General features: G+C 37.7%; 2 protein-coding genes across 7 annotated transcripts in view; one reads left to right on the top strand and one right to left on the bottom strand.

Annotated features, from left to right (window-relative positions):
- The window catches only part of LOC105207684 (polypyrimidine tract-binding protein 1), a 478,610-nt gene that overhangs the window by 392,613 nt on the left and 58,906 nt on the right, over nucleotides 1–27,091 (bottom strand). The window lies entirely within an intron of this gene.
- Nucleotides 66–6,469, top strand: LOC105196666 (esterase E4). Its single transcript, XM_039457826.1, has 9 exons — nucleotides 66–350; nucleotides 1,125–1,265; nucleotides 1,670–1,838; nucleotides 2,009–2,487; nucleotides 2,553–2,721; nucleotides 3,217–3,392; nucleotides 3,449–3,596; nucleotides 3,961–4,102; nucleotides 4,478–6,469. Exons 1-9 carry the CDS (start codon nucleotides 117–119, stop codon nucleotides 4,764–4,766), a joined length of 1,947 nt encoding a protein of 648 aa, XP_039313760.1. The 5' UTR covers nucleotides 66–116; the 3' UTR covers nucleotides 4,767–6,469.

Below are 27,091 nucleotides of genomic sequence, written 5' to 3'. Positions count from 1 at the left end.
TAAAATTGTGCTCCGTTTCAGTCGTTTCACGTCCGCGCGCGATACGCGCAGCATCCCTCCGCGCAGCATCCCTCGCGACAAGTACACGTCAACGTGAATCTCTCGCGCGCGGCGCTATGTTGACACCGTGTCTTCAACTGGATGAAAAAATCTGGCGATGCATTTGTATCGTTGTGTTTCTACTTATCCTTGCCGGCGACGGTTCGTCCATCGATTCCGATAAACTTATTGTCAACACGAAATGGGGCTTCGTCCGCGGCGAGTGGAGCAGGACCGTGCGCAATCGAACAGTCGCGAATTTCCTCGGGATACCGTATGCTCTGCCTCCCGTCGGCGATTTAAGATTCAGGGTACGTATTCAGGGTAGTGTATAGCTGTAGATACTGTACTATATAGATAATATACGCGCAGATATTCTTTTCTTTAATAATACGTAGGCAGAGATCGCGCTAAAAGTGGTACATCGCAAGGTAGAGTGCTTTTGAACATTGACTCACTTTTTAAATATTAATATAATGTTGCATATAATGATAAAAAAATTACTTTACAGCTTGACCCTTCTGATTTGTAATTATTTTATTTAAATTATACGTAAGGATTAATGTCACCCTAATATTACGGAATATCGAACCAAAAATCGAACTAGCAAAATTGGTAAACGAAGTAAGTCATGAGCAGATGAGTGACTTTTCGCATTCAATTGATAGCTTATACATTATGTAATATTAGGCTGATAATTCAAATTAAATAACCACAGATAAGCAAGACGAAATTTAAAAATAAACTCTTTATCATTAAATGCAAAATAAGTTAATCTTTAGAAAACAAGTCAATGTTCAAGGCTACTTTCACTACAGCTACTTTCACTAAATGCATCCTGCTTGATCGCGTGAATTCTAGACATTACAATTGGTTAACTTTATTGATTTAAAAAGTATTACAGCTTCGATATTTTCTTATTAGAATTTTTATTTTAAAATATTTCATAGAATGCGTTCATAAAAGAATTTTCGATAATTGTGAAACATCCTCTCTGTGTGTATTTTTTTTTTTAATCATGTATGAAATATGTCTAACTTTAGGACTCATGAGCATGATTATATCGTGTATAATGTTCTGCTTAGAGCCCGCAACGATGGAATCGCACGTGGACGAACATTCGTGACGCTTCGATAGATGAGAAAAAATGCCTTCAATACAATTTAGAGACCTCTAAAGTTATTGGTAGTGAGGATTGCCTTTACTTAAACATCTTCGTTCCCCACGTGAGTGATGCATCATCAATAAATATTCTATTAAATCGAACATAATAGTCATGAATATATGTAATAATAATAAAACCTTCCTACAATCGAATAAATGAGAATTTCGACGAATATTCTCGCGTAATCAATTAAATAATTAGCATTGTACGCAGTTATTGTAATTCTGCCCAAAAAAACAAAAAAAAAATACAGAATTAAAATGTTACAAGAACGAACGTGAACTCAATTAGATTATGAGGTCTAACGGCTTATCTAATGGCTTAATGAAACCTAAACGAATCAAGGTTACGTTGTTATTGCGATGTTTAGCGGCTTTCACTGTAAACGTTCAGCGCTCTTATTAAATGTTTCATTCCTCCATTTATTAATATGACGATTTTGTCACTCCGCAATTTTATCAAAAGTTTTCAGAGAGAAGCGTTTCGCAGAGATTCGCAAAACTACCAGTTTTAGTCTTTGTGCACGGTGGTGCATACAACATAGGAACTAGCGATAGCAAACTATATTCGCCGGATTATTTGCTGGATCAGGATATAATCTTCGTCACGTTGAATTACCGACTTACTGCATTCGGTAAGGTGAAACATATTATCAAACGTAACTCTGTCGATTTCTTCGTTATAATAATACACTGGACACGTCGCATTTTGACACGTCGCATTTTGAATATTGACGTGAAAAACAGATGTATAAGATAGGTTTCATTACAATTCACAATAATAACACGAGCACGAATCACTTAGGATTTTTTAGCACAGCGAACCAAATCTCGCCAGGTAATTACGGCCTTAAAGATATAAAGATGGCCCTTGAATGGATACAAGAGAACATCCACAGCTTCCAAGGGAATCCCAAGTCGGTGACTCTAATGGGGCATAGTGCCGGTTCAGCGGCGACTCATTTACTTGCTCTGTCAAAGAAGACCGAAGGTCTCTTTCACAGATATATCTTGCTAAGCGGTTCCGCTTTAAGTACATGGACTTATCACCCTCCAAGAAGATACAGACAATTGTGTTTGCATTTGGCAAAACTTGTCGGTTGCCCGTTGGAAAGAAATCGTAACGTAACCGCGTCGAACGAGACAACTACTGAAAATCCAAAAAGAGGGGATGTACAAACACCTGCCTACGACGACATTGCGAGGAAAGAAAAAGACGAAGAAATAATGAAATGCATGAGAATAGCCGATGCGACAAGAATAATAACGATGACGCAATATTTCGTAAGTGCTGTCAATAGAGTAAAAATGTTTAAATATTCAATAAATTTTACGTTGCTTTGTATTAGTATGTTTGGGAGGAAAACCCCATGTGTAATTTTGGTCCCACATTGGAGGATGAATCAGCGGACGCCATCCTGACGATGCATCCATTAAAAACCATGAAAAACGGACTGTTTCGTGATATACCAGCGATAGTACAAGTCGTGAAGGACGAAGGTTTAGTGAAGACACTCGGTAACTTTCCGTTTTTACTTCTCGTAATAATATGTAAATAATAATAGATAAAAGCAAATGAAAATCCAGCGCGGTTAGTGTTGCGCAAAATCAGATATCGTTATCAATATAACGATGTCGGAAAATGTAGAAAATGTTTAAGAATATCGTAAATAAATATATTCGATTTTGCGCAACACTAACCGCGCTGGACTCTCATTTGCCTGGTATCTGTGGTTTGTTAAACTTCGAGAGTCGTTTACCGAAGTTTAATTGTTTGAATATTTAATTAAGTAAAGCTGTCACGCAAATTAATTAACGGTAGATAATTTTCCCGGAGAAATATTAACTACAATTCATATCGTTACATTTATTAATCTTAGATAAATAAAGTTCAAGTCTCCTTTTATGAAGGAAATACTAGCGTGTAACACACGTTCCAACAAAAGGCATATTTTTTAATTTTTAAGTAAATTTCGAAACGAAGAAAAAAGAAATCAATAACATTTGTTTTAGCTTTATTCATAAAACCCGAACTGGAAAACGAGCTGATAGAGAATTTCGAAGAATATCTGCCTTACTTCTTAGAGTATCATGAAGTGGTTTCAAACACTAGCGTTTTCGCTTCGGCGATACAAGATTTTTACTTTAATGGAAATGTGTCGCTGGGCCTCATGCATAACATTACGGAGGTGAGTTCGTGGGTAAATACGTAGGAAACGATTTGACAGCAAGATCATTCCTCCAGATGACGACTGATGCCTCAATAACATGGCCGACGATGCAAGCTCTACAATATATGTCAAATGTAGGAAATTCTAATATTTATTTTTCCTACTTTGCGTACGAAGGCACGTTTACATATACCTTTGCTTCGGGCATCCCAAATCATTATGGTACGTTATTCATAACGATTTCCGTAATTCAGAGAATTAAGATTGAGATAACTTTTAATTTTTAACAAGATATATATATCAAATCTCTTTCGGTAACTGCATTTTATCTCCCAGCTTCCGTTAATAAGCAAACTAAACAATTAGAGTTATTAATTTCAACACAATAATATATTTTCCTTCTAGTTATTTCAAATATACTTAACATGTAACTAATACAAATAATAGTTGTTAAAAGCTGGGGCAATATAAAAATAAAAGAGAGATTCTTTATCATTAGTTATATCATGAAGACTGTTTTATGCAGCCAAAAATTAAGCACACACATTCCCTAAGTACTGACATAAATTCAAATATATTCTTTCAGGTGTCGCTCATGGCGACGATTTGAACTACTTATTTCCCATATTGAATAATATGTATTGGAACATGTTACTGTACAATACAATGAGCGATATTACTATGATTAACATCATGACGGAGATGTGGACGAGTTTCGTGGCAGAAGGGTAAATAAAATTAATAGCACTGTGTAATATTATTAGGTGACAGTTTACTATTTTTATTACTATTATTATACTTCTTTATTTTTATTTATGAATATCTTCACAAAAATTGTAACATTTAAACCTTTTTGCGCATAAACCTAAGGCATATAAGATAATCTATCGAAAAAGTTTATACAACGCAAATAAATTTTAAAAACTTAAATAATTGTTTCTTGATTGTTTAGTTCCCGAAAATCAAAGTTGTTTGAGCGTTGCATTCTATTTCTGTAGCATCACGTCGTATAATTTTCCATTCAAAGCCGATAGAAACATCGCTAAGAAATTTCGTTTTATGCAGCGACCACCGAATGATCTTACCAATTGCATTTATTACAGGATTCCGAAAGCGTGGCAGATCATCCCGTGGCCTAACTATCGCGATCACCATGAGTTCATGAGAATCGGGATTGACAGATCACCGGAATTTATAGTGCAAACCAACTTCGAATCTGACAGAATGGAATTCTGGGAGAAGTTAACGCATAATGAATCGGAGGAAGTGATGAACGACGTGTTTGTCAATGAACCACCATCAAACAACAAATCTACGAATGATGCTAACGCAATCGATCGTAGAGTAATAATTCAACTTGCATCATTAGCAATAATCTTCTTCTACATATAAATAATATCATATCTACACTCGAAGGATATAAATTGCATTTTTCAAATATGGTAAGTCATATAAATTATAAACCAACATTTCAATATCGAGCAATTATTCAACAAAAAGATAATATCAGAACAGAACTAATCGTTATCTATAAGTCTATACATTCCTGGACGCTGAATACAAATTCGATTTTTAAATTGTTCCACCGCCTCATAATTTTCAGAAATTTTCAGTTTAATTTACAAGAGAAAGAGAGAGAGAGAGAGAGAGAAAGAGAGAGAAAGAGAGAGAAAGAAAGAGAGCAAAGAAGAGCTATTTTCATGTAATTTGTAATATTATAATATCTAATGTGCTAGAAATTTTTATTGCAAGTAAAATTAAGTATGCCGTTAGAACTCCCAACCCTCAAAACGGAATTTTTTGTGTTAGCTATTATGTTTAATAAGATAAAATTAAATATGAAGTATGTAAAAAATGCATACATATGATTTTTTATTAAATTTCAAACACGACATAATTTTCATCATCCAATGTACTAAATCAACCATTTTGAATTTATTAATTTTAGCATTAAATTTGCATTCAATATGATAAAAAATTTATACACAAAATTTTGCAAAAGTTTAGATTTTTTAAATTCTGACATTCATATTAAATGCATCTTAAATTTGTCAATTTTGAATCATTTTCGTATTTAGCGACCTAAAAAATCTTCAAATTTAAAGAAATATCGGTGAAAACCGAATTCTCGTATTTAATGTTCAAAAAACTATAATATGGAAAATAACTAATTTCATTCATGCGTAAAAAAAGCAATTTTTTGTTGTTGTTTCCACATATCTTGTCACGTATATTATTTAAACAATTTTTCCACTCGGTCGATTCAAAGCAAAATTGAAATTATATGTCAAAACTGTCTGCAGTCAATGCAAAGAGAAAAATACACAAATATATATATTTATTTACGTTTTATACGTAAGTTATAAAATGTGTGAGGGTATACCGTGAAAAAAAATAGGTCAACTATCTATAAACACAATTTACTGTGAGCAATAAAAATTTTTTATTTAAATCAAAATAAATTAAAAAATTTTTTTAATAAAATAAGGAAAATATTTTTTCCAATATTTCAAAAAGGTATTTCAGAGTTGCGTTCAGGAAACGTGCTATCAGAACTATTGCGTCATTCTATCTTTATTAAACTCAAAACAAAGATAAAATAACACTATGGCTCCGATGGCGCATTCCACGAACACAATTCGAGAAATAAAATGATTAGAAAATCGGTCGTTATACGATCCTATAAATGTTTCAAAGCGTTCTTCGACTGATTAATTAGTAAACTTTTTTGTTTCGATTAATCAATCAAACGAAGCATTTGAAGCATTTGCAGCGCTAAATAGACCACCTGGCGCTGGTTCTGATACATATAATACGTGAGTCTGTCGTTTCTGCGTGAATTTCTTGTACATTGACACTGGCATCTTTCGTTGAACGAAAAGATCTGGCTATGCATATATATGCTCTAAATGAGTTCTTATGTCCCTGCTTACCCTCGCCGACAGTTTGTTTATTGATTCCGTAGCATTTTTTAAGTCCAATGTGAGAAAAATATGAGCGATGAAAAATTGATGCGATTTTTATCAGTATAAAAGAACATTTTGATTATATAATTGAAATACGGAACAGAACAATAAAACAATATGACACGGAAATCTTCACGTTGTCGATTTATTTTATCATGGTTAGATTATATGATTTTTCTTTAGAGTCCACAACGCGCGCGATGGACATGAATAAAAATTCGCAGTTTTGGTTGATGAAGAAAAATGCGTTCAATTTGATTATAAAACCTCCAAAGTTATTGGCAGCAAGTTATTGCCTTTATTTAAACATCTTCGTTTCCGACGTGAGTAATGCATCACACACAGATATATATTATTGTTAAATCGATCAGAAGAATCTTAGTACATAATAAAATTCTGCCAGAAATAAATCTGACTCTGAATATTCTCTAGATATTCTCTCTCGCATAATCAAGTAAAAAAAAAAAAATCAGCATCGCGCGCGGTTTTTGTGTTTCTGCCGAAAGTTTCAAAACAAATGGAGAATTAAAATGTTCCAAAAAACAAACGCGAACACAATTAGATCGCAACGTTTAACGGCTTATCCAATTGCTTAATAAAAAAAGTACATTGGCTTAATTAAACTTAAACAGATCAAGGCTGCATTGTTATTGCGACATTCAGCGGTTTTCACATAAAATGCTTAGCGCATATTTATTAAATATTTCGTTCCTCCGTTTATTTATATTACGATTTTATTACTTTGTAATTTTATCAAAGGTTTTCATAGATGCCGGGTGATCGGCAGATATCCGTGGAATTATATCAGTTTTATTTTTCGCACATGATAGGAAGCGATAGCAAACTGTATGCGCCGGATTATTTGCTGGTTTCAGAATGTAATCCTCGTCATGTTGCATTACTGACTTCCTGCTTTAGGCGAGGTAAAACGAATTATCGAACGTAACTATCAGCAATATGTCGATTTCTTCGTTGTAATAACACGCCAAACGCCGCACATTGAATATTGACGTGAAACAGATGCATAAGATAGGTTTTGTTACAATATACCTAATAATAATGTTTGAATTTATCGCTTCGGGTTTTTTAGCACAATCAAGTCTCGCTGAATAATTACGGCTTTAAAAATACAAAGAGGGCTCTCGAATGGATACAAGAGAATATCCATAGCTTCAAAAAAAATCTCAAATTGATAAACACTAAGAGAAAATGAAATAATTTTGGCAACTATGAATTTGACAACTCGAAAACTTAAGTACCTGTCACTAGTAGTTTCATGAAGTATCAAATAAATATCTAAATACTAAAAAAATATAGTTAGTTCAATAATTTATGTGCACTATCAATTGAGAGTGAAATAGTGACTCAACTATATAGTTGTATATATTAGTTATATAAACTACATATAGTTATATCAAAATTGCCTCAACTAAAATTGTCTCAATTAAAAAAATGTAATTGTTATAATTTATATGTATTTCGTACACATGAATTATAATAATTACATTTTTCTAGTTAAGACAACTATTTCTTTTAATAAAGCATAATATTGTAACAACTAATTAATTATCTACTACAACACACTTTGACGTCAATAATATATTTTTCGTTTAGACTAGACACTTTGTGTAGGTATATACGATCAGTGAGGCCGATAATTAAGTATTCATATACGATCAAAATAATTATGACAGAGCAGTGACGGTGTAGCATCTTAAGTGTTAAGAAAGAAGAAAAATGGGTCCTGGATTTGAATTTCAATAAGCTCAATTTTTCGTCGTCTACATTTGTGTTGCTATTTTTCTATAGTTATCTAAAGAATGGTTGCATTACATTTTTTTAGTTTACATAACTTGTTTATTGTACAATTATTATTGTACAATTTCATAATACATAATTAAGGCTCTATTTGTCTTCAAATTGCTTCTAATTTCTGATACGATATTTTTCTCTGAGTGTGACCTTTATACTGATTCAAGCGACTCATATTCTTACTCTTTCAAAAAAATTCTTTCATAAATACATTTTATTATATTTATTATACGAAATATATGAAATGGTCGATATTTCAATTATAATTTCCCGAAATTAAGAGTTATTCGAGCGTGTCATATTTTATTTCCGTCTGCGAAAGCATTACGTCGCACGATCGTCTATTCAAAGCTGATAGGAATACTAAATCGCTAGGAAATTCTGTTCTATGCGACGACCGCCGGATGATCTTACTGATCGTAATGTTTATTGCATATGTACAATATTCCAAAAGCACGGCTGATCTCCGCGTGGCCCAACTATCGCGATCATCATAAGTTCATGAGATTCGGGATTGACAGATTGCCGGAAATTGCGGTGCAAGCCGATTTCCTGTCCGACAGAATGGAATTCTGCGAGAGGTTGACGCTCAACGAATCGATGAACGACGTGTTTGTCAGCGAATCATTTGAAGATGTAGCGTAACCAGTATTTACGCCGCGTCAGGATTTATGCCGCAGATGTCAGGGAAAATGGGAGTCAGAGTAATTTACACTCCGTTATATACTGAGAGAAAAATTTGTTTAAAAAAAAAAAAATACATTTTCTTAAAACCATATATTTTGATGCAAGCAATTTGTTCTATTTAAACACAGATATTTACTTTCAAGTAAATAAACATATTTTCTTAAGTGCATAATTTTGTATTCTTACATTTTTTAAATAATGATTTTACAAATAAGCTAACAATATTATTAAACGTAATTCAATCGTTTTCTTAGATTAAAAGATTTGATTATTTTGAACAGAAAAATAATCTAATAGTAAATATTTTCTAGAACTGCAAAAGAAAACATTACTTGATTAAAAATTATTTCTTCATTTAATTTACATAAATATTTTAATTAAGAAATTTTTAACTGTCATTTTGATGGTAAGTAAATAAGCTATTAGGATCCACCGAGTAAATAATTAATTATTTTCTTGTGTTAAGATATTTTTTCTCTCGATGCACGTCTGTATGTCACATTAGTACAGTATTGTGATTTTAATTTTTTGCTGTTAATACTGACAAAACCATAGTGAATTGAATCGATTTGTCAATGTAATAAGTAGCACAATCATGTATTGTAATTTACGTAAAATGATTATTGCAGAGCGTGTAAAAGATTTACCAGTTATTTCGTGATACTTTTACCTAAGTACATATCAACGATAGGATACACACATTAAATTATTTTTGGATATATTTTTAACAGTGCATTACAAGTGTTAATTAAAGTGTTAATAGCACTTTGAAATCTGCAACGCAATAATGACTTATCTTTATTAGACTGAGGAATATAAATTTAAATATTAAAAATCGGATTTAGACATTAAAATATATGTAATTAATGACTCCAATAAAGATAGTCGAAACGTGTTCGTATTTCATTAACCAACATTCAATAAACTTTAATCGTGGAATAAAAAAAATAATTTTTTATTTTTGCGCATTATCGCACCGCGCTCGCATTAGCCTAATTAATCAGATTATTGAGTTAATTTCGCGTGTTCATTGTCGTTAATAATAGGTACTTAATAAATTAAGTTTTGGACAGATGCAGGATACCTATATCGGGGTTACCCTACCAGTAATGCTAACGCGATCGATCGCAAGTTAACGTGCCGCTCGCATTAATAATAATCTTCTCTCTTCTACATATAATATTAATAAAATTATATCTGCGCTCGAAGAGCATAAATCGCGCTGCAAAAGCATGATGAGTCCGTATAAGCCGATATCAAGCAATTATTTCCGCGTATCTTGTCACGTATATTATTAAAACGATTTTTCCACTCGGCCGGTGTTCGAAGCAAAGCTCAAATTATACGTCAAAACTGCCTGCGGTAGCAAATGCAAAGAGAAAAGCACGCAACGTGGTATATGTATAAACATTTTATACGTAAATTATAAAAATATTTATTACGGAGCACAGTCTTCCCGTTAGCCGATAAAATATCATGTTATTTAATAGCGCCGAATGTATTCAAGTAGAGCAAATACGGATGCATCACAGAAGAATTATATAGATGAAACGCGTACGATTCGTTCTTTCTTTTTTTTTTTTGTGATTCAAGATGCATTTGAAGTTCGATGCACTTTCCGCCGAAGCTACCCTCTGCCTGCGCCGGTAAAAAGTAACGGTGATAATAAACATGGAGCGAAGCTGTTTCGTTTACTGCCTGACGCTTATCTCTCTCGATCGCGGCATGCAAGAACGATACGCTCGTTAATAGCATCAATAAAAGTTTCGAGAGATATACATGGGCCAAAAGTTATGAGTTTAACTGTGTGAATAAGCGTTTCTGAAACAAAGCGAGCTTATCGACCCCGAGTCAAGAAATTTTCCATCAAATGCGCGTTGTAATTAAATACGCGTGAGATAACGATTGATGAAAAACATCTGTAGCACTTTTTCCCTCTCTTTTATCGCGCATATTTTACAACGCCCGTCATGCGAGCGCGAAATCGTGACTGGAAGACACACGGCGACCGCCCTCCCCGAGAGTCATTCCGCGCTTTTCCGTTTGCAATTACAGCCGAGATTAACGTCATCAAAGGTCCCCGGCGCGACGGTCGGTGCCGCGGCCGCGTCGCATTAACGGGAGCTTAATAAACGAAAGGCATAATGAAATTCGCTCGGAAATTAAGTTCGCCACGCGTCGAGTTAACGCGCATATAAAATATGCATCCTCCAGTTTTCCCGGGTACCTGGGGCGCGCGAGTGCGCGCGCTCGGGGAAATTAATCATCCGCCCTAGGCAACCGCTGTTTGTCTTCTTTCCGTTTTCCATCCGTTTCCGGGATGTATCGCGGGAGGTGCTCGCCGCTGCGAAGGAGAGCGAGGGAGAAAGAGAGGATCAGACGTCCTCCCGAGCAATGATTATGCAACGACGATGAAACGAAGACAAACACCGTTGCCGTCTCGCGCCCGCCCCGGAGTACCACCGGCGAGACCGTATCGCCGTGCCTCTCTTAAGGATGAAAAGTGCTAACAGCCATGTAAATCCGCGAGATCTCGGGACTCTACGTGGATTATCGTACGGCTTTCGTCTTCCGCAAATCTCACCGTGACGCAGCGAGATAAGTACGACTCCGTCGACGTTCAAAATGCATTCCGGTAACTTACACTTTTTTCATAGACGTCTCAAAAACAGTCAATACATTATACAAATTCATCGTATTGATTCAAGACCGTGATTTATTTGTTACAACAAATTAAATAGAAGGCGAGCCAAGACAGTCGTGGCAAGCTTTTGGTGCTGAAATAATATTTCATACGTGATTTTTACGCATAACACAGTTTCCAGTATATTAAAACTGCGCTCCGTTACCTTCGATTTCAAACACAGCTCTCGGAATGAACTGGAACAGAATTAATCACACGATTAATTTGAAATTCAGTTTTAGTAATACCGATGCTAACTAGCATCTCCAACATCCCTACCACTCCGAAGAAAGTGAAAAATCTGTTGCAAATTCCGAGATAATATTTTTCGCATGAAATTTTTCACTTTCTTCGGAGTGGGAAGGGATTTTATGGATCTTCGCTCCTACTCAATATGTCGTCAATCTAACTAAAGTAATGAAGTTAAATAATTTAACTAGAAAAAAAGGTTAAATTTGATTCAATTGCAATTTCTTATTTACTAAATGCATTCGTTAATACGGATGTTACTTTGAACCTAAGCAATTCAAGGAGTTGATTAGATGAGATTGTTCTTTTGACTACACATTTTGTGTTGAAAATTATAAATTTCGACACGTATAGAAGTTAAAAGTAACAAAATGTTATTCAACTCAAGGAAATGATCTAAATTTGATTCCTTAAGATTTAACAGTGTATGAATTAAATGTTATTCATTCAAATTTGCCATTGTCTTTACTTTCAATCTTTTTGTTTCATTAATACTGTTAATGAATTAACAAAATATTTCCAATTAGACCGATGCTATTAATTCAATAGCAATTTGTTTCTCTGCATAGTTAACATTCGGTATTATTAAAACTGATTTTCAATTTAATTATGCGATAATTCTGTTCTAATTCATTTCAAGAGTTTTGTTTGAAACCGAAGTAACGGCGCGCAGTTCGAATAAATTGGAAATTGAATGTAAAAATCACATATAAAATATTAATTCAGCACCAAGAATCTTGGCCCATTTTCTATTTAATTTATTATGCAAATTGTTGGGTGCGCATGCTTTCTCTATAGATTTTGAACTGACGTTTTTCAAACATTATTCACGTTTGCGAGCTCGTAAAAACTTAAATAGCGTGCGCTGAAATTGACTGGAAAAAAAAGGAAAAAAAAATATTTGGTTAAATCGAGCGCGAGTAACAGGCCGGGAATGTTATATATTAAATTTCAGCCGGACACAACATCGTTCAGGCAATATTTCAAGTTATTACAAGAGCGACGAGACGCGCCGACGCGTTTGCCTTTCTCCCCAACCAACCTTATTCAAATGCCACATATTTTCATCAACGTTTGGGCAAATATTTGCCGGCGCGTACCGTCTCTTATATATATCCAAGGCAGCGGAAACGCAAACAGCTCTTGGCCGTCGATACAGAGGCAGGGAAACTAATTAAAAATGCGCTCGTCGAGATCGCGAACGACCAATTAATGGAATCGCGTATCGCGTCGAATCGCCGCCGCAATTGGCTTCGCATTTCGCGATACGTTCGCTAACGTGATGAACGCGATGAAATTAGAACAGGTCGGAAAACAAATGTTTGTCGGTGGCTTCGCCGGATTTACGCGATTCAAATTTAGCAGCCGATGCGAACGATCGTCAGCTGATCTTGTCCCATCGATTCTCGCAGCGTGTGCGGCTTTAAGTCGGTTGATTTGTAATTTGACATTTAATTCCGCCCGAGGCGCAGAGCTAATTAACTGCAGGACAAAGCGGGGAGCCAAGCTAAGCGACTAAATTCCTATCGTTTTAAATTGCACGTGACCGTACCAATTGAAATGACGTGCAAAGATAATATTGTTACACCTTGGGGTGGAAGGCGGCGAAGCTAAAAGCTATTAAAGTCACGTATGTAGGAAACGCAGGTAGAAACGTCAACTTTTACCGCCCGCAAGCGTTAACTTTCCACGGGGCGGACGAATTCAAATAGAGCGCGAGAGGGACTTATTTATGTGAAACCGAATGCTCTCTCGCAATTTAAGGATGAACGTGTCGTACCTCGAAACATTATCAAAATTATAAAAATTTCGTAGAATATTCCAATATTACGTTTGAGCATCTGTGTAAAATTTGAGCACACAGTTCACTTATTTAATTTTCCGTTTACTCTTCATTCTTATGTAAAATCGCGTTTTGTATTTCTTTGCAAATCTGAATGAACGAATGTTTATTAGAGTTTTATTAGTATGTGTAAAAATTTTATTATCCTGCTCCTTGGGGAAGAAGCATTGCCAGTAAAAGTTTTACACATACCAATAAAACTCTAATAAATATTCGTTCATTTAGATTTTGGATCCATTAACTCATTTACAAATGATTTATTTAATATCGCAGCAAAATATATAATTTTCACTGCAAAAACCATTATAAATCAAATTTTTTATTGTCTTCAAAATGTGTTGTGTTGTCGATTAGGAAAACAAAGGATGAACCTAGAGAAACCTTCAGTTTTCAAGCTTTGATCACTTCCGGCTCGTATTGCGCAGCGAAAACGTCCTTAACGGGAAATAAAAATTCCTTTCTCATAATTCGTTTATACGTTTGACGGACAAGTATAACAGTATGGCGCGCAATTCGCATTAAAACAATTTGGCCAACACAATGGCGCTCCGTATCCCGAAATAGGATTCCGTTGCGCGTATTACATCGAGACAGCAGTGTCCTTTATAAGTTCGAGACAGTCGATGCTTAATCCACTTTCCTCATTGCTAATGAATAGAGTTCTGCTAACGGCGTTCGCGACTGCGGAACCGTGCCGTTTCGTGGCTTCGGAATTAGATTCGCGAGATACCTCGCGCTAATGCGATATTCGAAATCTGCGGATCTATCGCGCACAATGAGAGTCCCACGCAAGTGTCGCATTTATCGAAACATGGAGGTACCGTCTGGTATATTTACCAAGTAAAAATTTAATAATTCTCGCTTCCTCCCTCTCTTTCTCTCTCTCTCTCTCTCTCTCTCTCTCTCGCTTTCTTGATCTCATTCTCTGGTTTTCATTCTAATTCGATGACACGAGAATATAAGTTGTACCGCACGAGGAAGTACTCGATGCTCTCCTTCGTGGGAAAAATCCTTTCATCGTTCACATTAAGGTCGTAGAATTTGCCAGGCACTTGATCTGTTTATCCATGTTAAAAGGCGCCATTGTTCACAAGCGGAACACGGGGACGAAAATGCTATTATCTCGAGCTCGAATTATCTCCCGGGACACACTTTTCCGCGCGTTCCAGCGTCGAGCTTAAATTGTAATTTCAGCCTTTGTCGCGGTCTCCGACGACAATACTTGGGGAAACGCGCGGCGGTGGCGGCGGCGGCGGCCACGAGCGCATTTCCACTCTGTTTTTGCGCTCCCGGTCACGTGCGTATGAAAAACGCGCTTTGACGTGAAAAATGCACTACCGTTTGAGGTAAAGGGCCGTTGCGCGAGCGAACGCGGGAGGATTCCACTAACGTAGGCGGGAAAAAAACGGGAGAACGGGACGGACGGACGAGCGGAATGTGTATTTTTTTCCGCGCGAGCTCGGAGAAATCGTGAGAAGGGCTTAAACGCGACGCGACGGCTAAACGAAGAATTAAAAATAAACGAGCGGATTCGCGCAGTTTACGTTCGATACGCGGGATTGTTCGCGTTAACGACGGTGTTTAGAGGATTTACATTTCTTTCCCGTCCCGCAAGCGAACCGTGTACATACATTCGCCTTGAAACGAATGCCGCCAATGCCGGCGGTAAAAAGGGGTGCCGACCGCGGCGGGGAAACGCCGTTGATTGACGATTTGCATAGGCAAATAGGCCCCCGAAGAGACCAGCGGGGGCCGCCGCTACTATTTGCGCGGCGGCCGAGTGATTGTTTTCGGAGCGGTTCCGAGCGGTTCCGAGCGGAAAGTGTGTGTACATGGCGCGCGCAAGAGAGGGAGAGATAGAGAGGAAGCGCGTAGGATGCCTTCGAGTTCATTGAAGTTTCGGCCAACCGGCCGAAGTGTCAATTTCCTGCAGAACCGAACGTTTGTCGCGGCTGAAGAACTGCGAACTGGTCGACGCGGAGTCTTCCTAATTTTGAATAAACCTCGTTTATTTATTCTTACCGCAAGCTGTAAGTAGAGCTTTGGTGAGTAGAGCTCGAAAGAAACTTGGTATATAAATAAATAAATCCTTTGATATGCCGGCTCGGAAATAGAAAGTTAACTTGCGCGTGCAAAAGACGCGTTTGAGAAAAGTGGTGTGGTCTTGCAACTGACAGAGAAGAGGACGGTATATTATTTATATTTCGTACAACTTTATTAATAATCAATATTTTAAATTGAAAACTCGTGAATTACATTCGCCAGTGTGGTGTTTAATCGACTCTAGTCTCAAAGTTAAAAAATATTTATTGTTTATAAAAAGTTGCGACACTGTGTTAATGGGTCAAAAGGAAACAGACGTGATAATATGATCCCCCTACCTCCCCTCAACGCAACAATATATTCAACGCAAAAAAAATAAATTTAAAACATTGGTTTTGTTTGAATAAACACAGTGTATTATTTATTATAAAATTATATATTTATTCAAAACAAACATAAATTTGCATTATGTATATATAACCTGTAATATTGAAAATCTGTAATACATGTAATGTGAATGACTCCAGATTATCAGTAGAATTAAAATCAACTTATCGAATAACCATTTCGATATGAAAATAAAAAGAAAGACTTGTTGAGTTGCCAGCGCATTTAAGGGATTACAGCAATATCCGCATGCTGTTGTTTAACTTTACATAACTCGAAATGTACACAGCAAAATACAATATTAAATAAACAAAAACACGCAAGTGCATACATATTCGTGTGATAATAAGTTTAAATGGAATGAGAAGGTGCGTGTAATTAAATACACTAAAATGTATCTTGAAAAAGTTATAAAATGTTGAAAAGTAAAAATGCCTTATTATAACAAATATTAGTTAACGTCTAGTGACATATTGGCACTATCACATAATAGCGAGCTATTAAATAAATAGTTTTATAAGTAATCACTAAAATTTGTGACGACAAATATTAGACGTGATAACGATAATTTTCGAGTGGCCATTATTCTTACGAGGACCGTAATACCGTCTCCTCCTCCAAGTTGTTCAGCTAATCCATAAAAGCAGCCATAAAGATTTTGCACTTTGACTTACGACGTATTATCGCGTAAAAAAATTTTCCTGCGTGACTCGACGTTCCGCTTGTACCGTTCAGCTTGAGTTTCCAGATCGCGCGGATAACGATGATAAAAACGTCCTAGATTCCGCGACTCGAATGCAGCTGGAATTCGCCTTTTCACAAGATGCAAATCGCAGAGCGTCGCGAATTGCGATACCGGCGCGGCGTGTCGCATGACAGCATCAGCTGGCCGGTCTCGCGCCGGCACAATACGTTAATGCGACATATTGTTCGCCGTTACAAAAATTGCCCCTCGTTACACGCTCGACAATAGAAAGCCCGCAAGCTCCATCGTTCTTCATGATACCGTCGTGATATCTACAGCAACTGTCGATACACAAAGCCAGTCGAACGGGAAAAAATCGGAAGAAAAGTAGAACTTTGACGAGTTTATTCATACCACTGGTCTTTTGTAAAATATATTCAACGCAAAAAAAATATAATAGACGGGTTTAATTTGGGGATCGTCATCTGGGACAATTTTTACTCAGCAGCGAAAATATAAAGCTTGGTTGCAGTAATTTTCCTTACTGCTCAAAAATTTGTACCTATTTTTCTTATTTTCTCTTTTATTATTTTTTTTTTAGAAAATATTGGATAAGTCTGCATAATGATCTCAAATACTAATGAATTGTAGAATTATTAATAACATACCATACAATATATAATTACAGAGTGTTTATTCAAATATTGTAAACAAATTTCCTGAAAAATCCAGAATTTCCCAAATTAAAGAATATTTTTCAATACAACTTTGAAATAAATTAATTTTATCGCACCTCCTGATGTTCCTTAATCACAATCACAAAGCAAAGTCACTTGAGTTTTGCATATTAAACGTAAGAAGATACTAAAAAAAAAAATATAAACTGAATGTAAAATTATCCACAATATACAGGAATTTAACCCATCCCAATTTAGAACGATTTATTGTTTTTCCTTATCACCATTTTTTGTTATAAAAACCTGCGAATTACAAGACAGTACGTGTAGATGTGCATGCCGTATTTATTTCTAATTGACTTGGCATTATCAAGAAGAAATAATCAATGAAACAATTTTGTGAGAAAAAGAGGCATAATTTTAATTAAAAAGTAAAGTTTCCGAAAAATTTCCGAGTAGCGATAAAATCCTATGAAAATCCGATTTTCAAAGATACAAAATCTGCATATTCCCTGAAAAATCCGGGTTTTTCCGTTTTTTTCCCCAGTGGTACACATCCTGAATTATTAATAGTGATTTAATTGGAACGAACAAATCATCCCAGGTGATCGTTTACACGGGAAAAAAAAAGAAAAAAAAAATTATTCCCGGGTCGAGCGTAGATACCGTTCGTCGTTGCAAAAACTGTCCTACGTTACACGCCGCCCTTCGTGATACTGTGAACGAGGCTCTCGCGAGTCCCTCCAACTCTTAGGACACCTTCGGGCCTCGGGGAGATATAAGCGTTACGGTATTACCGCGTAATCCGTTGCATCCCCCGACGAGGGGGTTGGCGGTTGGCAGCTGCGGCGCCGAATCAGGTGGAAGCAGATGCACTCGTGGGCGGCTGGTATGAGAAAATGAATATTTGAAAATCCGAGGGTAGATGGGTGGATACGTACGATGACGGGCGCCGCTTCGCAGCCCACGAACATCCAGGGCAACCCTCTAATCTCGCTACCTCTAATTCCGCCGTAAGATTTCTCTCGCCTCGCTCGCTCCCTTGGCTCCCCCCACCCCCTTCCCCTCCCCCTCGGGAACCACGAGAACCTAAGAAACGGGGATTGCTCGCGGAGCTCGTTCCCCGTACAAATGCAAAGACGAATTTTGGCTACGCGACGAGCTCGGTTTCGTGGAAACAACATGCGGTTTGCTGCACCGTTCCGTGGGGGGTTTTTTTAAATCTATGTTACCCTGGGCAGAAAAAAATTTAGTATCAATCAACAATCTTTTTGTTTCGTGTATATAAGCAAGAATATAAAATCTTCTTGAAAGAATTTATAATCTTAAACAGACATAATTTGCTTACATAAAGAAAATCTATTTCTTCACATAAGCAAATCGTGTCTGTTTAAGATTATGAATTTTTCGAAGGAGATTTATATTCTTGCTTATACATGAAACAATGATTGTTGATTTTATATTAATTTTGTTTTCTGTGTGACCAATTATCGAATGAGTTTTAATCAGGCTTGTCATTGGAAAGAACTGCGATTACTCTCTCTCTCTCTCTCTCTCTCTCTCTCTCTCTCTTCAGATTAAAGTCGCGCGTTTAATTCTTTGATCGTACGTACAAAATTAGAATCGCTGTCTCGCCGACTCCCGTCTCAAAATTTATGTGAAAAACAAATCGACAAAATCGGGAAGTCGTTCGCCTAATCATCCTCGCAACAGGATTTTTTTTTTATCAGCACTTCCCGCGAGTGCCCGCGTAGCGCGCGGACTTTTAAAAAGATCAGTGACCAGAATACATATCCGCAAACGCAAAAGCTATACAGCGATCGTTGTTTAAGCTTTGTTTCGTTCACGAGACAAGAGTCACGTAGCGCATTCACGAGTATGCCGCCCACACCCATGGACGGGTGGGGTGGACCGGTGGTGCAACGCGCGACGGGGGAAGGTTTTGGTGAAAGGAAGCGAGCATGCAGAATAAAAAAGAAGGATTTCGCCGCAGCACGAATTTACATGTCACGTATCGAGAGACGAGAGAGCGAAGCTGCGGAAGCCTCCGGCGATGCAATCCAACCCGTAACGTCCGCGCGAGCCACCCCTTCTCCACTTCCACATTCTCTCTTCCTCTTCCCACAGCCCCATATATATTTTTTCTCTCTCCCCCCCCTCTCTCTCTCTCTTCATCCACACTCTCAGCCAACTCTCAACCTACGACCAGTCGACGTACGTGTATTTCGCGCCAGGCTGCGTTTTCGGCCACTCGATGCGGAAGAGAGGTTAATTGTCGCGCCTTTTTTGTCCGCAGCTTTCACCACGGTGGGTAACTCGGTGGTCTCGTCGGAAAAGCCGGGAAAACGGGCGAGCCAGCGGGCGGATCGGAGAAGAGAGGGACAATCGATTTTTCGGTAGTACATGTCACGACCGGATAAGCTCCTCTCCTAGCCCGTGGCTTTTCGCGAGGTCCCGATATCCGGTCCACGTATTTTCTTATCCGAGGTGAGGAAAAACGGTGGGAAAAGCGCCTCTACGTTACACGGGGGAAACAGGACGCTTTTAAAACTCGCCGGAGAACGCAGCCGACGCGCGGGATCGCCAAAAGAGCGCTAGACAACGGTTCGGTATCAGCGTACTTTATAGAAGAACAACCGTAAAAACATTACTGAAAACTTTTTTTTTTATAAAAGAGAGAAAAAGAGAGAGAGGGTGGGAGAAGATAAAAAATTCGAAACTCGAAATTTCGATATATTTGAGAGAGAAAGTACACATATCAAAGTTCAATTATAAACATATTGATAATCCTTCGCTCATATACAACGTGTATTATACAGATATAAAAAAAAAATGGTAATATTTTTAGTAAACCAAAGTATTTTAAAGCGCATGCTGAAACACGTACAGTACACACGTGACGTTACATTAAAATATCAGTAACTGAAAGTTTGCAATCGTACCTCCTGATATGCGAGGCATGCGTAAAATCCAGAAAAGAGCTTAACATGAGAAGAGAAAAACTCGCGTGCTTCCGTAAAGTTTTCCGCTCACTTAAATTTGCGTAACTTCATATCCAACTTTGAGAATTGCCGACAAGTTGCCCCCCTCGATATCTACATCGCAACGGCGTCCACGGCGTAAACCACTACCTCGATATGCAACGGGTTCAGGCACTGAATAATTGAAACGATCTTTCGTCTCCGCCACCGGCACGAAATAAGGCAAGCGTGTAACAAGAGCGACATTAGCCTCTCATGGAGTTTCTCCGTGCGAGAGAGCGGCGCCGTTGGTTGCTTGCAATTCTAAGATGAAGACAAATTCAAGCAAACGTATGCGCGAAGCGGGAAAGACACATGAAGATGGAACGGCGCGGTGCATCGCGAAAGGTTTCTTTCGTTACACACAAGTGCGGGAGAAGTGCGAAACAGCAATATGCTTCTCTCGCGAGCATCCCTTCTATTTATGCTCGCCACGGCGCTTAATAAGCGAAAGGAAATGAGGTTGAACCCGCGTATGCACCGATGCGCCATTGTTCACTTATCTGTCCCGTTAACTGAAAGAAATGATGAAAGGACCTTGTGTATCCATTAATATCATTAAATAAACGTGCGAATACGATAATTCCCGGTGTATATGCCGCACGTATTTAAAACTCGATTTATCAACAATAAATTTAAAATTCAGACTAATGAAAATGTCGGGCATAAATATGAGACGGCCTGTATCGATCACTGCGGATCTAGTGCTGAATAATAATTTTTACAATGTTCAATTTCTCTTTTTAATTTATCAAGTATTATTTATTACGTTTAATCTTTACAGAACGGGAAATTACTATACCCAGTCGACGCAATTTGTAACGATTATATTATAATTTGGGATTAATACTTTATATTAAAAATATTTCGTGATATTTGTATCCTAATTATTTGTATCCATTGCTTTCTTTTATGCAATATAAATGCAAATGCTATGTTTGACATTTTCATCAGTCCGAACTTATTGTTGATAAATCGAATTTTAGATGGGTGCGACATATATATCGGAAATTACCCTATTCGCGTATTCATTTAATTCACATTATTTACATAACAAGTATATGATGCCTCTATATGAATTTAAACATTAGAATTATATAAGCGTTATGCAAAACAGCAATTAATTATAATGAAATAATATAAATATACTATGATATAATTATTTTTGAAAAAAAAGCAAAATTATAACTACAATATTGCTGCAACTTTCACATTATATATAAATTGTGATATTAAAACTTGTAACTATTATATAATGAATACCTAACTGTGTCGACTGGGTAGTGACTTCCCGTCCTCTAAAGATTAAAGAAAATTAATTGTAGCAATAAAAACTTTATACTTACATAATTTATTCTACTACTATAAAAAATTAGAAATACAAAATATTAATTTTCTCATATTTAAAAAACCTTTATGCTTTTGCCATACATTTTATAAGAGTGTAATATACTGCCACTCACTGACGTATAAATAATTTACAAATAATTCTTATAAACAAAACGTAAAATAACATAAAATCTATGAAATGTGTTTACGAAGTCTATTAAGAGGAATAAAATATACGTACCAAATAATAAAGCAATATTGGAAAGGTTAATGTGTGCAGATAGCAGTAGAGTGCACTTTGTATGCTCTACGCAAGCGTAAATATTGCCTCCCAATCACAGAGCGTCTGTATTGCGTTATTAACTTCGTGCGCTAAAAGTGCCATCATGTATCTCAAACGGATGAGATATATAAAACATCAAACTGAACAAAGGGTACAAGAGCTCCGGACTTTTATTTTGTTGTACTGTATCCCTCTATCCCTCTCATGGTATCACAAAATAACCGCTAAGCCTTTTAACTTCCTACAACAATCATTTTACGTTGATTACAATACAAAATTGCATTATTTATTATGTTTACGAATCGACCTAACTCACCATGGTTCTGTTAATACAAACAGTAAAAAATTGAAATCATAATACTAATATATAACATAAAGACACATAAGACGGAGTGGTTGCGTGCTCTCGCTCCTTCTATTTTTTTTCTAACTTGTGCGGCGTAAATACCAAAGTTACCCCACATATTTCCAGAGCTGGGTGGAAAAATCGTAAGCGGGCAAAATACATCCGCCGGTCTTTGTCGCGCCGACTGCTACACTGCACTTGACACGGCGCGATAACAAATCGTAACGATCGGACGATACGAAAGTGCGCCCGCAGACAGTTTGCCGATGTTAACTGCCTCGGGTTCGAGAGCGCGGCTTGTTAACGCTCCGCAACTTGTAAGCCACGACTAACAATAAGGAGTAGACGCAAAGTGGATCTTTCGGATTTCTCTGAAGGGACAAAAGCCTCTGCGAGCTATGAAAGGCACCGTCGAAGGATTACGGGCGATAACGACGACGATGACGACGGCGGCGACGGCGACGGCGACGACGAACCCGCCGGTATAACGACGCGAACAGGTGCGCGTGTATACGCGCGACTGGAATAACTGCAAAGAGGAGCGGGGAGCGGCGGAAGGTGGGAACTTTGTTCATTATTCCAACAATTAGCGGGGCCCCCTATTTCTTGTACCGTTCGAGCAAGAAACGTGTCCTCGAGAGAAAGAGAGAGAGCGCGAGCGAGCGAGCGTTCGCCGTCATTTTCGTCTCTGTCGTTTCCTTCCTCGAGGCGCAGCCTCACTTCGCTTTTCTTACTGTCGCTTATCTTTCCCAAGATTGACGAAAGTTGACTTTACTATGCCCGACGAAATATAAAGGATCCCCGCATCAGCGTAGTCGGTTAATGGACAGGCCCCGAACGACGTGGGAGTTCCTAATTAGCATTCTTCAAAATTCCGTGCAAAGCCCGCGCCGATAAAAGTCAATTTCCCCCAACGAAACGTCTCCGCGCCCCGTGTAACCGCGGGAAAATCTAATTTCATTGTAAATCGATTTTAAAGTAAATCGCTCCTTCTTTCTTTTTTCACACCGGGGGTGTCTCGATCTTCCGCCCGCGCGAACAGCTAAAACGCGATTTACCTACCAATTCCATGCACTTACCGTGCACTTAAGTTAAACTGACCGCAGGATAATGACATTCTGTAAGCTGCCAGTTGGAGATACGTTATTAATTTTACGTAATATATATAAAAAAAAAAGACTTGTTTACGTTATCGGGATGGTCGGTCTCTCTACGATCCAACTCGAGAAGTTTTATAACAGCTCGTAAGGCAACTTTTTACCGTTGCCCCGTTAGGAACGCGACTTCTCTGCCTCGATACGTATCTCGCTTCTAAACTGATTCTAAAGAGAGCCGCGAAAGCCGCCGTCTCGGCGCTTTAACGAATCTCGGCGAACCCAAGTCGCTGGGCATCGAGTCGGGGGTGCGAGAGACAAAGGGAAGCTAAAACGCTGAAAGACGGCACACGGCCCACCGGGCAGCTTTTCGCTGGATGAAATCGACAGGTGCAACCGCAGGCTAAAACGGGGCTTGGCGAACTGCAGAGGAAACCGCAGCCGTCCGAAACCGCCGTGGACACTGGCCATTATTCCTGCGCGTTTCGCGTCCGTCCGCGACGCGCTCGCTCGTGCTCTCTCTCTCTCTCTCTCTCGCTCTTTTGTTCGGATCTCTGCCTCCTCCTCGTCGTCGTCGTCGTCGTCGTTGTCGTCGACCGGGAACCGCGAGCGGCTTTCCCGACAAAGCTTTACGGTGTTAATATTCCGCGCCGGTGGAAGTTCCACTGTTGCGCCGCATCGCGCGACATCAGCAAAAAGTCCGCCGCGCTCGGACGATCGTCGCGCTTCCCTGCTGCAAAAACTAACGACTTCCCTTTTGCCAAAGGGCTGGCGCGACATTTTTGCCGGTGCGACGTAACGCGGTACACCTCTTCGAAATACGATAAGCCCCGTGACCCACGGTAAGTCCGGTACGCTTCTGTGGGACTAACGCGCGCCAGTGCTGGTATTAACGTTCATCGTTGTTGCAAGCTTAAAAAGCTCGTAGATTAGAAGAGTGTCGTCTAAAAAAAAAAGTTGGCTGATACTTCGCCCTATTCTTTTGTTTTTAGTCATAAATTAACAGCAGCGTTCGCGAGAGATTATCTTATCACGGAGGTAAGGGATAAATCTGGATGTCTAATTGAAATTTTGCGACATCAATTAGAGTCACTTTTTAATCGTTCCTCTGCATCGCCACTACTTTTATTCAATATATCATTAATTAAAACAATAATTGAACAATTTAACTTCGTTGAGAAATGTATTCAAGTTGAAGGAGGATATATAAAAATTCGAAAAAAAAAAACTAATTCCACAGTGTTTGAAAGAGAAAAATAACATTTAAAATGCAGGGAAGTGCAGAGAGAGTTGCTGATAACAATAAAATGGCATACAAAATACGTACGTGACATTATGTTTCAATGTTCTTTATTTTTATATGATCAGACACGTACATATTTTAATACGTGTATTTACGCTCATTTTTAGATGCATTTTGCATATATAAATACAACTTATACACAGCTGCAATTTTTAATAGAGAAATATTAAATTTTTTAAAATCACTTTTCATCTAAGCCAAGACCAACAATGAGGACGTGGTGATTACTGGTTCCATTTTTGTTTTTCTTTGTGTTTTTGAGTTTTATTATTTTTCCAAATCATTTTTCATTTTATTTATTATGGCATATAATATTATTAAAATATTTTATAATATTATAACACATTTAGTATATAGAATATTATATTTTGGTTTCATTCATTAAAGTATATGAATATTAATATTTATCGTTCTCGAAAGATCTCTCAGAAGCGTCATCAAAATAGTTATTTAAACAATTTAATTTTCATATACTGTAATAAATAAAATAAAAAATAATTCATAAACCATCATGTCTTCGTCGTTGATTCCGGATTAGAAGAGTGATTTAAAAACATGTAATATTTTTTTATTAAAAATTGCTGTACGTCTGTATGCAAAATATACCTGAAAATGAGCGTAAATACATATATTAAAATATACAAGTCCAATCATAAAGAAATAAAAAAAAAATTTAATTTAGTTCTTTAATAATTAATAGCGCACTGTTGATTCGTTTTTCCCTCGTTGTTGTTAAAAATTTAGGGCATGCGCGCCTCATGCGCGCGCGAGACATTGATGACAAAGAAGAAACAGGCTGATTAATTCATAGCTGTCGAAACGACGGGAAAATGCAGGACAAAGTGACGAACACGACACGAGAGAGCGTACGTAGCTTTCTCCAAGTCTGTAATTAAACGCGGATATGTACGACAAAAGCAGCGCCGATCCGAAGGCAGCGAAGCGAAACAACAAACGGAATACGGGCATCAAAGCTTTTCGAGCGCGTAACGCACAAACGCACGCATCGCGCGCCGCGCGGCGCCTGAAATACTAGTACATCGATTGACCGGATTAGAATTATCTCGCGATCGTCGTGAATTAACGTCGCGAATAAACCGTGTGTCGTCGACAGTTTGCGTTGCGAGCGAATTTGAATATTTCACCCCGAGTGAAAATTATAATCGTGGCGCTGCGCCGTGCCGCGCCGCGTAACGTGCGCTATTTGACACAGCTCGGAAGGGAAGAGGCCGGCGCAACGTAAAATAATGAAGTGCTTCGCAGAGAGCCCCGACGTCGGAAAGATTGAAAAATAAAAACTTCCGGCGGGGCTTGCACCTGCGCCCACCTCTCGACGTAAGTCGAGAGGATGAGAGGAGAGATAGCCGACAACCCGCGCGAACGTAAATAACCCACGAAGTCGTGAGAAAGAACGGTAACGGTAGCCGCAATCACGGGAAGTGGCCGAGTTTCAGCGAGTTTTCCATAATCCTCCTTGCGGCTTTATACCGCCGGGCCGCGTCTTTTACGGTCATGACAGAAAGATGAAGATCGCGGGAAAACGGGACATGGGATAAACCGTCGCGCGGACTCCGGCTTTTTCGCCGGATATGTCGGGAAATGTGCACATGTCGCCTGTGAGATAAACAATGTTTGCCCTTATCTATATAAAATTATTTAGATAATCATCCAGATGAAGAAATGGCTTAATTGATCTTCATTTTAGATAAAAGAGACGTTGTCTTTTCCAAATTATCTAAGATCATGTGAACAATAACGAGAGCGATAGAGAAAGAAAATTGTCCTTAGCTTCTATCTTGTGATTCAAATTTAAAGAGGAACATTTTGGTTCCGATTAAATTATTTCAACTTTTATATGTGAAAAAATAAAGATTTAAATATAAAAATAAAAATATATTGTCTAATGTTCTAAATTGATTTGCTCAACGATATTAGAGGAAAAGAGTAGTGGAAAATTATTGTTTATTTTTTTTAATAACTAACAGTCAGTAAATATATATTACCGCGACGCAATTCTTATCAATATAAGTTAGCCACAGAGATTTCTAATCAGTGACTCTTTGGGAGTTCATCGAGTATGGAACAAACGTAATTTATTTTTTAATAAAAAGAGAAAAATGGATGCGTTTGTGAGATAGCATACTATTGTAACAAGACTGAAAAAAAAATGCTGTAATATGACTTAAAATATAGTTTGTTTCAATTAAACATCGAATTAATATATGTACTTGATTCAAATAAATTTTATTCATTCAACTATATTTGTTATTATCTTTACTTTTAATTTTAATCCTTTGTTTCATATTAATG

The sequence above is a fragment of the Solenopsis invicta genome, chromosome 15 (genome assembly GCF_016802725.1).
Source record: "Solenopsis invicta isolate M01_SB chromosome 15, UNIL_Sinv_3.0, whole genome shotgun sequence".
NCBI classification, from domain to species: Eukaryota; Metazoa; Arthropoda; class Insecta; order Hymenoptera; family Formicidae; genus Solenopsis; species Solenopsis invicta.
This window is presented reverse-complemented; position numbering and strand designations above follow the sequence as displayed.